The sequence below is a fragment of the Manduca sexta genome, chromosome 15 (assembly GCF_014839805.1).
Source record: "Manduca sexta isolate Smith_Timp_Sample1 chromosome 15, JHU_Msex_v1.0, whole genome shotgun sequence".
In the NCBI taxonomy this organism is placed as follows: domain Eukaryota; kingdom Metazoa; phylum Arthropoda; class Insecta; order Lepidoptera; family Sphingidae; genus Manduca; species Manduca sexta.
This window is the reverse complement of record NC_051129.1, coordinates 4,234,721-4,248,143: the sequence shown is the minus strand read 5'-3', so window position 1 is coordinate 4,248,143 and position 13,423 is coordinate 4,234,721. Positions and strand designations below refer to the sequence as shown.

Genomic DNA, 13,423 nt, shown 5'->3' with positions numbered 1-13,423 from the left:
AATATTGTAAAGTTAAATTTAAAATATAGTTATTCAACCAAGAAAATTGATTAACGTATTTTGTAAAAATCTCGTATTTTTTTTTATTGTTGTCACCATCATGATTATAATGCATTCGCATAGATACATTTAATATAATTATCGTTATAATTGTGACACCACTTGGCGTGTTTAATCGAATATTTCCATGATTTTGACAATCCAACATCAACTTTGTCCATAAAGTACATAAACTCGATATAACTTTACCCAAGAGGCCCAAATATTTTATCAAATATAATAATATAGGTAAGTATTAACATGTTCACTCACCGCGGGAATGTATTTCCTCACAGCCGCGGCCAACTCATCGATGCTCTTCTCTCTTTTGGCGCCCTCTAATCCGAAGAACTTGTTCTTGGCCGCTTGGTTCAAAGCGGTGATCTTGAGAACCGGCGGCGGGAGGTCCTCAGCCGGCGCAGTCTTCTCCGGAGGTCTTCTCAACTTGCCCAGCTGTATCGGCTCGTCGATTTTTTTCACGAACCTCCTGTATCTGGACTGGTCGTCCTCTACCTTCGGCTCTTGGGACGGTCTACGGCCGAGTTTGCCGAGAAGCGGCGTCTTCACTTCCATATTCTTTGCCTGAACGATGCGCTCTTTCAACTCATTCGCTCCTGGTAGTTGTATCTTCCTTGGGTAAGGCTCAGGATGCCTGGTGATGTCGGATTCGGTTCTGGATGTTTTGAGCTTGCTGTTCTTTCGTGCGAAGCGGCGAGGCTCTGGTCGTGGGCGAGGGTCGGGGAGTTCGTCAGAACTGTCTGATGATGAGCAGCTCTTCTCGGATGACGACACGCTCGAAGCCGAGACTGATTCTTCGTCCGAAGAACTGTCGATGCCTTCATCTTTCAGACCCTGGAATGAAGAATGAATAAGTGATTAACAGTCAACATTTTGTATAAAACGAATAATTGTGGGGAGCATTGATTGATAAATAACTAATAGTTTAATAATGAGTTGCCAAATTATAGCACTCAAATGAAATCGACGTAGAGAAATTCGTAACAGCATTGGTTACGGTGTCAATAATATAACTTCAATAGACAGTGATAAATATACCAAATTGATCACAAATTTAACATCCGATTCGGTTACTAAACATCGCATAAGAGTGTTTGAGCATGTGATTAATTTTAATCAATAAAATTAGTTTTACACCAGATCATAATAAAGAAATATTAAAAAGCATAAAAAAATCGCAAATAAAAAATAAAAAAAATCATCAGCTCACCATACCAACCTCAGAGCTCTCGCCTTTGGCCAGCACTTTGGGTTTGGGCGGCACGACCGTCGACCCACATTTCAGTATGCCACGCACTTCGGGCGTGATCATTCTCTGTGCTCGTTCCGTCGGCGAGTCGTCGTCGAGATCTGCAATGTGAGGATAGTTCATACGAGTTCCAATAGTCAATGATAATCACCAGCAAGCGACCAGTTTCATGTCAAATCCGTTTTTAGTGAAGCCCGAATGTTATGCGATGCGAGAACGGGACGTGTAGCTTTTGTTTTATTTATATTTTAATTACCATTGACTTTGAAATTTGCTGGCTATTTATAAGGGACAGTTATTTACATAGGGTGTTTACTAACAATGTTGGCTGCAAAACATTGCATAAAACCCAAAAGTCAATCCGCAAACGTATTAAATCGTACGAAAACAATTTCGTAACATGGTCTTAATGAGAATATACGTGTGCACAAAAATAGCTGAGACTAAATACATATTACTGAGCGGTAACCGTCGAAGTTTCCAGTCCCGTTCACGCCCACGTATTAGCGCGACCTCACCAAGCGTACGCGCCTGTTTGACAAACGAAACCCCACGTTATAAACAATTGCATGGGAAAAAAAAACAACGTGCGAAAAAATCTTATGAGCAACACCGAGCCCGAGTAACTGGATTATTGGCGCTCGAAATAAAACATTACTCAATCGGGTTCAAACGTATGATTTACAATGTACGGCGCGGGATGACTTGTACCGCAGATACAGGCGCGGATGTGCATGCGCATCGTGAGACCAAGCGTTATACGCCCAACACTTCAAACCGCTGTAGCTGTAAATGTACAAAATGTTAAGAAAACCGGCCATGCCACTCGTTACCTGTGTCTCTACATCAATAAACCAAGTGTATGTTATTCAAATCAACTCCATCAAATTATTGTATCGTGCAATATGTACAGCATGCGTATAAAAACCTATAAATCTACATAACTATTATTAGTACCAATCAAACCCAAAAGCGCAACGGCCCAAGCGAGAAACGACAAAAAAACCAAAACTCAAAATAAACAAATTCAGACCTAAGCTTCTAAACTTTGAATTCTGCCGCATAAGATACTCTAACGATGTGTTCTTTGCACTCGCGGATCGGAACAGTTCCATTTTGAGTTGGAAGTCGGGATTACGCGGCACATCTTCGTGGGTCAGCGACTTGGTTAGTCTCTCATTCTGTTCCATGGCCTCTTGAACTTGGCTGGCTAATACAGGCATGGTGCGGAGTCTGGAGGTCCTCGGTACACGGTCTTCTTTAGGCCTCGGTAGCCCCGCCACGGGCGGCTTGTGAGTCAACTTCGCGTTAAACATCTTCATCTTCTCCGAGAGCGACATCTTGGCCGGATCGTCCTCGTCTAACTTAGCTGCCACCGGTGAGTGTGTGCGTATTTACATAACATTGTGCAGTTGTGTGTGTATTTTAAGAGCCCGGGACATACACATAGTAGAGTAGTCGAGGACATGCAAAAAAGAAAAGCCGACGATCATATGAAAGGAAGCGATTCTTTTATCACCTATATAAATGCAATTTACATGCGTTCATTTGAACAAAAATTTAAAATAAATTCTTAAATATTAAATAGAAAAGTAACTTGTTCTAGATAAAGATAGAGAAGGAATGATATTGAACTAACCATCTTCGTCTCTGTCTAACACATTGGCTGTGCTTTTGGACTGAGCCAGGGAGAACGGTTTGTTGGTTTGTTCCTCGGGTTCTTCTGGAGGCGCGAATGAGATTGGCTGGGTCTTGAATCTATCCACCACTGATGGACCCTCCTTGATCTTGGAGCGACTGTGGCGAATTAGAGGCTTCGGAGTGCCTGAAATAGAAAGGAAAACAATCTCATAAGGACATAATTCTACGTGATTCATTATCCAACTTTCATAATCAAATGCAAAATTCCAATAAAAACCATTTAGAATTCTGTGTTAGCCCGACAACCTTTCAGAATACATTAAAGCTTTAAAGACCACGGAGAAAAACAAAACTGTACAACTTTGTAATACGGAACAGTGCAAACTTCCAGCGGGTTATTTATAAGCGGTATAAAACTGCAAGACTGTTGCAAACAAAAACAAGTACCTTTGGCTTGTTGTTGGAGCTGCTGCCACATACTAGCCCTGGCTACGACGCTGTTGCTCTTGACGAGGCCGAGAGCGAAGCCGCTGGTGTTCTCATCGTCGCTACCCTGGGTGTCTGGGCTGATGAGAGCGTCGTTCTCTGTCGATTTCCTCTCCCTATCCATGGTGAGAAGACCACGTTCGATAGAGGAAGATGACCACTCGTTACTGCTGCTGTTGGTGGCGTGGTTGTCGCGGATCTCTTGGCTTTCTACCAGGCCTAGTTCTTCGCCTGAAATGCGAATTGATCAAGTATTAGTATATTAGGCATTCATTGTTATTGCTTTAACAAACTTGCTAGTTTAAGTAATGTATTAAATGTAATTGCATTGTAAAACCTAAAAAACTAATTAATTCAATCTTGCAAGGGAAAAAAATGTTACAAAATAAATTATAAATTAATATCCGCCTGACTTAAAGTCTGAACAATAGATACGCTCTAATACAATTTCGTCAGTACCGTTTCACAGATTAACTATTTTAATTAGCAACTTATTCAGCACAATGTAATTTTTTCTGGCGTACTGAACAGCAATCCGTAAAAACCTACACAGATTGCTTAACGGCTCAGTAACTGCACTTCCAACAAATCCAATGACACCACCACAAAGAACACGTGCATTACATTGACCCAAATAATTGAGCGGAGAGACATCAACAAGGTTATGTCGTGTTTATTTTCAAAACCGACCTAATACGAATAGCGGCGCATTCGGCAATTCTAAATTTACCATACGCAACGTAAACAAACCACAAGTTAATACAACACTGGATCGGACTGATTGCTTCGGCATGTTTGTTTTATGACGGCAACAGTTGTGACTTTTGGATCGCTCTAAATAAGTCTCATGTTGTTTTCGCATATTTCCATACTGCGCCAATGTCGATAAAAATAAATTTACGAGTTGAATAAACTGCGAATGATTACTTACCAGAATGCGGACCGGAGTCTCTGGAAGAGGCACGATTGTACACTCCGCTATCACAAGACACATTTAGACTCCAGTTGTCGGCTTCTGCCTGGTGCCTCTCGTCTTCATCGAGTGCGCGGCTGTCCTCGTCCAAAGCGACGCGGACTTTGTTCACTTCTTGTTCTATTTCGTCTAAAGTCGATTGCTTTCTGTCTAGATTCTCGAAATCCAGAAAAGTCGCTTCACCAAAACTGTCGTCCTTGGCGCCGCTGCCGTCAGAGTTGCTGTTCGCTGCCGGCGATAACACGCTAAACGAGCTCGAACCGAACGGCGGAGAATCCAATGTTTTCACAAAATCCACGAAAGGGTCTCGTTCCGGTTCCCCCGAAAGGGGAAAAGCGCCCCTGGCGGAGGAAGCAACACTGGACTCGACGGGGCGACTCGGAAAACTACAGCCCGCTTGGCCGAACGCTTGGAAACTCGCTTGGCCCGGCTCCAAACTGCGAAATGAGAAAAGAAACTCGTTAAAGTAGAACAGATCGCTACATAAGAAAGAGACGGTCGCTGTTTCAGCTCACCTTCATAAATTTAGATGAATTATGTTGCGAGTGATTGGATCGGCGTCGCCAATACATCGTTTTAGGGAAGTTTGACACCGTCGTCAATATAATCTAAATATAAATGTCTGTTCTCGATTGCGGTGTTATCGATCGATGTTTGATCGTTAAACAATTTATCGGTGAAGTAAATCGGTCATACATTACGGTTGGTTTATGCAACTTTTCCAACTGTACGATATTTACGTTTGTAAACTGTAGTTTTATAGACTATTTTTATTTTTATGTTATTAGTAAAACAATGACCGTGCAAAACAAACATTGCTGTTTGAAACAGTGCGTCGATCGTGATATCATGGCTCCTAATGTTACCGCCTCTACATCGCTAGCACTAACAGCTGCTGCATTTAAATCGAAACCATTAAGGGCACGGGTGTATGCGTGCACCAGATTGGTCGGACGTAAAACTCTATGCGTGCTTTGAAGCACAACAGATCCAGAAATAATGTTGACCCAGTAACGGCAGGAGCGCTTATTTCCGTCATCGAGAATCGAGTGGCGACTCTATCGACTGCTCTTAATCGATATATGTCTAATGCAATTGCGGCAAGACATGACTAGTGCGATCTAATTCTATCTGCATTTTTATTCAAATCTGTTTGATTACTATGAATTACCGTTAGTGTACGAACTTCAGACTACAACAGATCTAGTGATTGTTAAGTTATACAAATAATTTTGTATGCACCTGTAACGGTTTATCACCTACTATAAGAAAATTAATTGTATTAATTGTAAGGTTATAGTGGTAAACCGATAGTGTAACTATTAAATAAATAAAAAATGAAATAACATAAATGAGTACCAAATTTTTGTACTTCCCTCATTGTTTCAATTCCATAATTACATGAGACAACATTATTTTTGATCAAAATTTCATTAAAATGTTTAGGATTTACCAAGGAATCGTGTCACATCTTCCTTAAAATATGAACTTTAATACTACTTACATATAGTTGAGGACTAGCATAGAAATCCCCACCAATGTAAAGCGTATACAGTAACCAGTATGCAAATAAGTTGATATTCAAAGAAGCTTCACGAGATGCAAAACAATTACTCATTTTTATTTATAAACTTATTAGCGCTGGCCAACAAAGGTAAAATGATAGATGTAACATTTGTTGCTAAACGAAGCCAAAACTTAGCTATGACAATAATGCTTGGCAAGAACGCTGAGCTAAACAAAGTAATATGAAATGTATAAATAAGGATGTAAATGTCGTAAAGCTTTTACAGCGGGGTAGATGATTACTTTGATAAGTTATGGATTCGAATCCGTATAGATGTTTGTGGGCGCAAATTGAACTTGGTATTTGGGATAAGAAGTTCCCTGTGATTCTTGATACTGATAAGAGATATAATATGTTTATGTAATGTGACGATATCCACTCTACACAAAAAAATTATATATCAAGTATAACGCTTGTGCCTTTACTATAAACAAAAAGCGGCGATAGCCTAGTTGGGTGTGGAACGGACTGCCGAGACGAATGTCCGCAGGTTCAAATCCCAAGGGCACGCACCTCTGACTTTTCTAAAATCATGTGTGTATTCTTTGTGAATTTATCGTTCGCTTTAACGGTGAAGGAAAACATCGTGAGGATACCTGCACATCTGAGAAGTTTTCTATGGGACTTTCGCAGGTGTGTGAAGTCTACCAATCCGCACTAGGCCAGCGTGGTGGACTAAGGCCTAATCCCTCTCAGTAGTAGAGGAGGCCCGTGCTCAGCAGTGGGCAAGTATATAATACAGGGCTGATATTATTATTACTATAAACAAAACTTTGTATTACAAGGTATAACTATCTTGTTTCAAGTTTAATAAGAACAATAACAGAAGATGACATTCTTTATTTTTAGCATGTAAAAGTTTTATTTCTTTATCTGGGTACATCGATATTAATTGCCGATTATTAATATCTACAGAATCTAATCTCACTATTAAATCCATTATAATTAAAAATTATAATTAAGTACATTCACAATTATAAATAAATGTCTAACTTATATTGAAGTTTCTGAGAGATGAGTTACTTGCTCAATACAACAAGTTTTTACAATCTAATTTGCACAACTTACAAAAGGCTTATTTGAGCTAAATTATTTTTGTTTGATACTTAACAAACTAATCCCTTTGCTAAGAAAAACTATATATATAACCAAGAAATTGCTAAAAACATCTAAAATAATATAAAAAATAAAATGTATTTCAACACCACTTTAAGAAAATATGTTAAAAAGTCATTTATTCGTACAAAAGTTAATGATAGCTAGTTATCAAAGGATATTCTATCAAATAATATTTATTGAAATAATTATAACTTACAATTTTGCGCGTGTAAAATCCAAAACATAACGATTCATCGTAACATAAACACAACACAATATTTTAAAACCAATAAATTAACAATATCCAATCTCGACAAAATTTTTACGTGCAGTGTGCAATGTACATGATTCAAACAGCAAACTGAACTAGATGATGTCAGACATACGAAACGCAAATTAACACGAACTATGAGCTCGCATTTCATGACATTGATAATTATCAAAACCTTCGACATTGCCGGCGAGGGGCAGAAGACTGAGCTACGAATAGTATTCATTGTGACGAATTAGCATCTAGAGCGTGTAATAGTAATCTACAGAGTCAGAGTCAAGGCAGTCCAGTCAAGGCATGAATCTGTTATGCAAAAATAATGATTGATAAAAACTAGATATTAATAAAGATTTCTTTTCCGACGAACTAGTCGCTAGATTCTGAACTTAATCGAGTGCATCATAAAGTCAAATATTTGTAATTTTATCCAAGAGTGTTCATTTTAAAGCAATGTCCGTTCGCCTGGATAAACATTTTTTGATACCGAGCCATGTCCTTTAAAATTATGCCGACTGTGACTTTATGACGCGTTTTATACCTCGCCAATGTTTAAGAGTAAATTCATTTTTTAACACTTTTACACATAACTACAGCCACAACATTGAGCGTAATGCGTGTTCAAGATCATCTGAGCATGATTTATGATATACCGGTACAACAGGAAATAATGATATAAAGAAATGCTAAGACAATGAGTAACAGAACATTTGGATGGTAAAACAGTTGGTGGCAGCCCACGCCGAACGCTCGCCCATCAAAATAATGGCCACGAGCCAACATTTGGCTTCTAACAAACCGAGACCTATGTAAAGCTCAATCACCTTTACTGAAAAAAAGCCAGGTTTATGAGTTTGAGTGAAAGAGAAAAGTAGCTATTGATAAACATCGAGATTTATGACTGGCACTGCTATGATGTTTTATAAAAATAGTAGAACTTAAACGACCGAAAGAAATGTACTCATATAATTTGGCATACACGTGTAGCTATACGTATACCGGTGTGCATATTCACGAAAAATAGAATCGTCGACTGATGCAGTGGATTTAGATTACAGGCGGCGAGGGATATAATACGGCAGGTTAAAAATATTATAGCAACGTATTAAATTGTAGTAAACATTGGGCATTCGAGTCCATCTGTTTCTTACCTGGAAGTGATCGACCGCATTTCGTCGACAGTGATGGGTTGTGTTTTGTAGCGTTCTTTATCTCGTGTCTTCGACCTGGATGTCGATGGTTGATCTCTTAATGGTAAATCTTTTGTAAGAGCTTGTTCCATGCTCTTTATTCTCGATGCAATCGATGGAAAAGTTTTGGGTTTCTCGTCGGTCTCATTTTCATCGTTGTGCAAATGGGGCCACTGTTCGTAACGTGCATTGTCACTATTTTCATCCACTTTTAACCGTCGACTGTTTAGTATCGACAGTAATTCATCGTTTACATCGCACGCTAAACTTTTCGATCTTGGGTTCGTTTTCGGTCGTAGATTCCTGCGACGGAGCACTGCACTGGGGTAGCTTTGTTCCGGCTCGGCTGCAGGTATTAGATTTAGTACTCGCCGCGGTCCAGCCGCCGACAAGTCGTTCGCGTCGCAACTAATATTCGCCACACTGATGTTCGCGTCGTTCTCTGCGCAAAACGAGAGCCGTGGGCGCGGCGATTGGCTGCGTTCCCTTGTCAAACTCGAACCTCTCTGCTTTAAAATAGGTCTAACTGTCGCTTCACACTCCGATCCGGAATGATCAGATGTCCGCGACCTGAGGAGTGAAGGCCGGCGAGAACTTCTATCGTCTTCGCTCATATCGAAACTAGAAGTATGTCCTTCGTCACCAGATAATTTTTTTGATGATTTAAGGATTGGTTTCTTAGGTAGATCAAAGTCGAAGTCCTCATGTTCTGTAGACTTCTTTTTAAGTATTGGTTTAGGAGTATCTGATGCACTAATTTCGGGGCCTGGTCGTTCTTCAGAGAAGCTCTTTTTCTTTAATATCGGTCTGACAATCTCCTTATCGTCTTCGACTATTTCAGCGCCACCAGCGGCTGCTAGCAATACAGCTTGAGCGATAGAAACGTGGGAAGATGCCGTACTGCTGCTAGAGCTAGAATTAGACTTGCGTTTAAGTATCCCATGAGGTTCTGGCGAGCCATGGGATAACTCATCGTTATGCGGATCATCCTCCCTACTCATTTTTCTCTTTAATATGCCATGAATTTGTCCTTCTGGAGACCTATTCCTGACAACGTCTTCTAGAGAAGACCTTCGATTTTTCAGAATAGGTTTATTAATGTCCGAAGAGCCATCATCGGCAAACGACACCTCTGGACTGCAAGATCTTCTTCTGGCAACTTGCGATTCGTCTAAACTTCGGCGTTTTTTAAGTATACCTTGCCGTTGTCTGTTATCTGGGCGGCAGTTCTGGAGTTCTATAACACTTGGTGAGAATGTCACCGGCGGAGAGGCGATAGCATGATTAGTTGGGTTCGTGGTGGCGCTGTCTTCGTGAATGGATTTTCTTTTTAGAATAGAAACGGGAGTGAGACTACAAGACGATGAAGCATTATCAACACGGCGATTTTGACTAGACGTATCATTATTGAGATCAGAAAACATTGCACTTTGCTTTTCAAAGTCAATCAGTCTCTGAGCTGCCGTATCTATATCCCTCAATCTTTCCGTCACTCCTCTGGTGTAAGCTGGCCTTTCCCCAGTAAGGCCATAATTAAAAGTATGATTATTATTTTTTTGTTCTGATTTTGAAGCTAATAAGGAGTCAAACCGTGGCTCAGATGCGTCTACATTTAACTTATTACTATTTAAGTTATTCGTTAATTTGTTAACCCTATCTAATGTCTGTTTAGTGAATGCAGCTAAGCTGTCCATCTCTTGCGAAAGTCTAGAGCTACTCGTATGCGGTCTAACGGTTTCATGAAGCGTAGACATTTTAGTAGTAACTTTAGAATCTTCTAGGCCACAAGCATTAGCATCTTGTTTTTGTTCAGCTTGCGGGTTATTATTCAACACATTTTTAGGCGAAACATTTTTAGTATCACTTGGGTCTCTCGGAGAATTATTTTCTAAACTAGTCAGTCTTTTCTTTGAATAATGATATTTTTCACTAAGACCTTCACTATCCTTTTGAGCTCGATGTCTTCTGTCGATTCGATTATTTTCAGTGTCACTCTTCGCTTTCTCGGGACTTCTCCGAACAGCTCTACTACGGGTGTTTCCAGTTTCGACTTGTCTGCTCTATTGGCTACGTCCTTCGCTAAGTCCTGCTTAACGGGCGAAGTGGAAGTGCGAATATTTTTATCAGAAGGCTTCTTAGATAGGGGTATGCAACTAGCTTTACTGTTAGTTTCGATGCTTCGACGTTTTTCCTGCGATTTATGAATGGAGGTGTTAGAAGTAGTGGACTTAGTAGGCGTTGACTTGGTTCCGTAGGACAAATTAAAAGTACTTTTAAGAGATACTTTGGAAGACGGCAGTGAGCTTTCAGTCTTGGGATGTGCTGCTTCTTGGGTTCGACGAGTTTTTGGTTTCGCTGCGACTCCTGAAACAATATAAAAGAATACATTAACACTTCATCAATTTATTGTGAAAGATAAACAACGTGTAGGGACGGAAGAGGAAGCTGTTGACCCGCACGTCAGCATTGTTCTATACAAGTTCAGTGACTGCTACGTGAACACCGATTTGTGTGACATTTTGCACGATACGTTTACCATAGTATTGTTTCAGCCTGTTCCATTGTGTTACGTGGACAGCCGTGAGCCGTAGAATCAGAGATCAACGTGTTCGACATCGATGAGCTCTCTTTAATTCAAATATAATAAATATAGTTAATGAAGCCATATCAAAATAATACGAGAACCATCCGGTTAAATATAACCTATAAACAATAATTAAATAGGTCTTATTCAATATAAAGTCTAGTGTTTTTGTAAAGTGAATAGGATTTTAAACCAATTTATACGATGATCCGAACGGATGTCCATTGTCCAAATGTGTTAATATTTATGTATTTTTTCTATGTAAAAAAAATACTAATAACATGAAATAATACATGTTTCATACATTATTATATAATATATGTATATTGTCAATTATATAGCAGTATTAAACATACACACAAGATAACGAAGGCAATTCAAATTAATTCAAGGTTTCTTTATCGGCATCCGCCAGGTAAAACTGAGTCACAACTTCCTATTCGGAAGATATTTTCATAATTTTAACTACAGTAGGAATAACATTTCCCAATCTTATTCGAACTAATGTTATAATGCGAAAGTGTGTAAAAATATTTGGACAATCCTGGATTTGGATGAAGTTTAACAAACATAGATAATTCCTACCTGAGAAGTTCTCTATAGGGATTTCGAGGGTGTGTGAAGTTTACGAATTGCACTAGGCCAGCGTGATGGACTAAGGCCTAATCCCTCTCAGTAGTAGAGGAGGCCCGTGCCCAACAGTGGGATAGTATAATACAGGGCTAATATTAATTCATGAATTGCTACAGTTATTTAAGTTTAGCGGTAAAGACTATTCACGCTGGCGAAGACCCGAGCAACACCTACTATAATATATATTTTAATAATTATAACTACAATTGCTAATGTGATAAGAAAATTATATCTAATAATAAAAATACGAAAGTGCGTGTGTTCGTTTTTCATTTAACATAACTAATCGACTTAATTTTTGCTGAAAGCTAGCTAGTAACAAAATGAGAAAACCGAATGATCGTTTAAACAATAATTTCTTTTACATATGACATAAAGATTTTGAGTAAGAGGCCTGCTTTGATATAACTGATCATCAAAACAGACCTTTGAGTGGTCAAACATCAGGCACTACCAGCAGGCTATGTCCAATAATTCCCATCGCTTTCGATCTCGGATGACGAGCAGAACATTGAAGGCTGTGGTCACTGCGGTTTCACACAGCTGATGAATGTACGTCTGGTGCCGACTTAGTTGACATTGACAGCCGAATATTTGGTGTTTAATGTTATGGTTAGGACAATGCTTAGGTTATTATTTTGATTAATGCAATGGATAACAGCTTTTATAACGGTAATGTTGAGAAATTCGTCATTTGTTGAGAATTCATATAATTAATTTCCTTGCAATGACATTTAGAGCAAAATTTAGGTGAAATTTCGTATTTTAATAAGGTATTTAAAATTTATAGCCATCCCGATTCAAATCTAATCTCATAACTCCTACTAAATCATCGAATTAAAAGCACCCGTTTAAAAGCAATTTAAATTAAACAGCTATTGAAAACACTCGTACCCAGGATGTACGAGAACAGTCCAGAGTATACCTGGCTTATCACACCGGTCCATTAGTCAAGCCACCTGACACCTACTTACTTTTGCATGGACCACTTAACGAGCGACCTCGCAGATTAGATTACCAAGCTTTTACCGTACACATCAAATACTGCACTGGTGTCAATAGAGGCGTGTATCATAATCTGCGAAGGGATTTTCTCCAATAAACAAAGATAAATGGTTTTGACGAGCGATGGAAGCCATTAGACGCTACTGATAAGACCTTGTCTAAGTAATGAAAGATAAATGTTTGCTGTGAACATGCAAAATTGTTGCGATATGTAAATATTATGGGCCTTGGAATACACGAAATTTTTATATACCAGGTTATACCCTTTATTAATAAACGTATTTGTCTCATCATTATTTTCACTTTCTACCTTACCACTTATAAGAATAAAACACTAATCAGCTTAACTGACAAATAAAAAAAAACGCCCTAATGTTCCAAGTTACCATTTAACTACACTTCCTCAATATAACTTCTATGATCGTCGGTCACACTTCCTCAATTTTCAAAGGTTTCGTCCACACTGACGATGACATATGTGCATATTTTATTTCCTGCAACTGGTTCACGTGCATGTGCCACATTCCGACCTAATTCACCGTAATTCGTATCGTCATCACATACTGTCATAGTAAAAATATTAATTATTCGTCATTTGAAATTCCACGAGTTCGCCCACCAATTTCATATTAACACTTCAATAATCACGCTGACAATCCTGTATACAAAAAA

The 13,423-nt window shown here is 39.0% G+C and overlaps 2 protein-coding genes across 3 annotated transcripts in view; both read right to left on the bottom strand.

Moving 5' to 3' along the window:
- LOC115441206 (supervillin) overlaps window positions 1-10,394 on the bottom strand; it is a 158,713-nt gene extending 148,319 nt beyond the window's left edge. The window contains exons 1-7 of one of the 2 annotated variants that reach the window (XM_030165893.2): window positions 8,491-10,394; window positions 4,365-4,843; window positions 3,395-3,664; window positions 2,946-3,131; window positions 2,340-2,675; window positions 1,268-1,407; window positions 313-891 (exon numbers count right to left, since the gene is read on the bottom strand). In XM_030165893.2, coding sequence (XP_030021753.2) covers window positions 313-891; window positions 1,268-1,407; window positions 2,340-2,675; window positions 2,946-3,131; window positions 3,395-3,664; window positions 4,365-4,843; window positions 8,491-10,283 — 3,783 coding nt within the window. In that variant the 5' untranslated portion in view covers window positions 10,284-10,394. The remainder of the gene's footprint in view (window positions 1-312; window positions 892-1,267; window positions 1,408-2,339; window positions 2,676-2,945; window positions 3,132-3,394; window positions 3,665-4,364; window positions 4,844-8,490) is intronic. The other variant, XM_030165887.2, reaches the window with a different exon arrangement.
- LOC119189386 overlaps window positions 10,300-13,423 on the bottom strand; it is a 142,989-nt gene continuing 139,865 nt past the window's right edge. Inside the window, exon 5 of the mRNA XM_037438835.1 lies at window positions 10,300-10,893. Within this exon, the coding sequence (XP_037294732.1) occupies window positions 10,427-10,893 (467 nt within the window). The 3' untranslated portion in view covers window positions 10,300-10,426. The remainder of the gene's footprint in view (window positions 10,894-13,423) is intronic.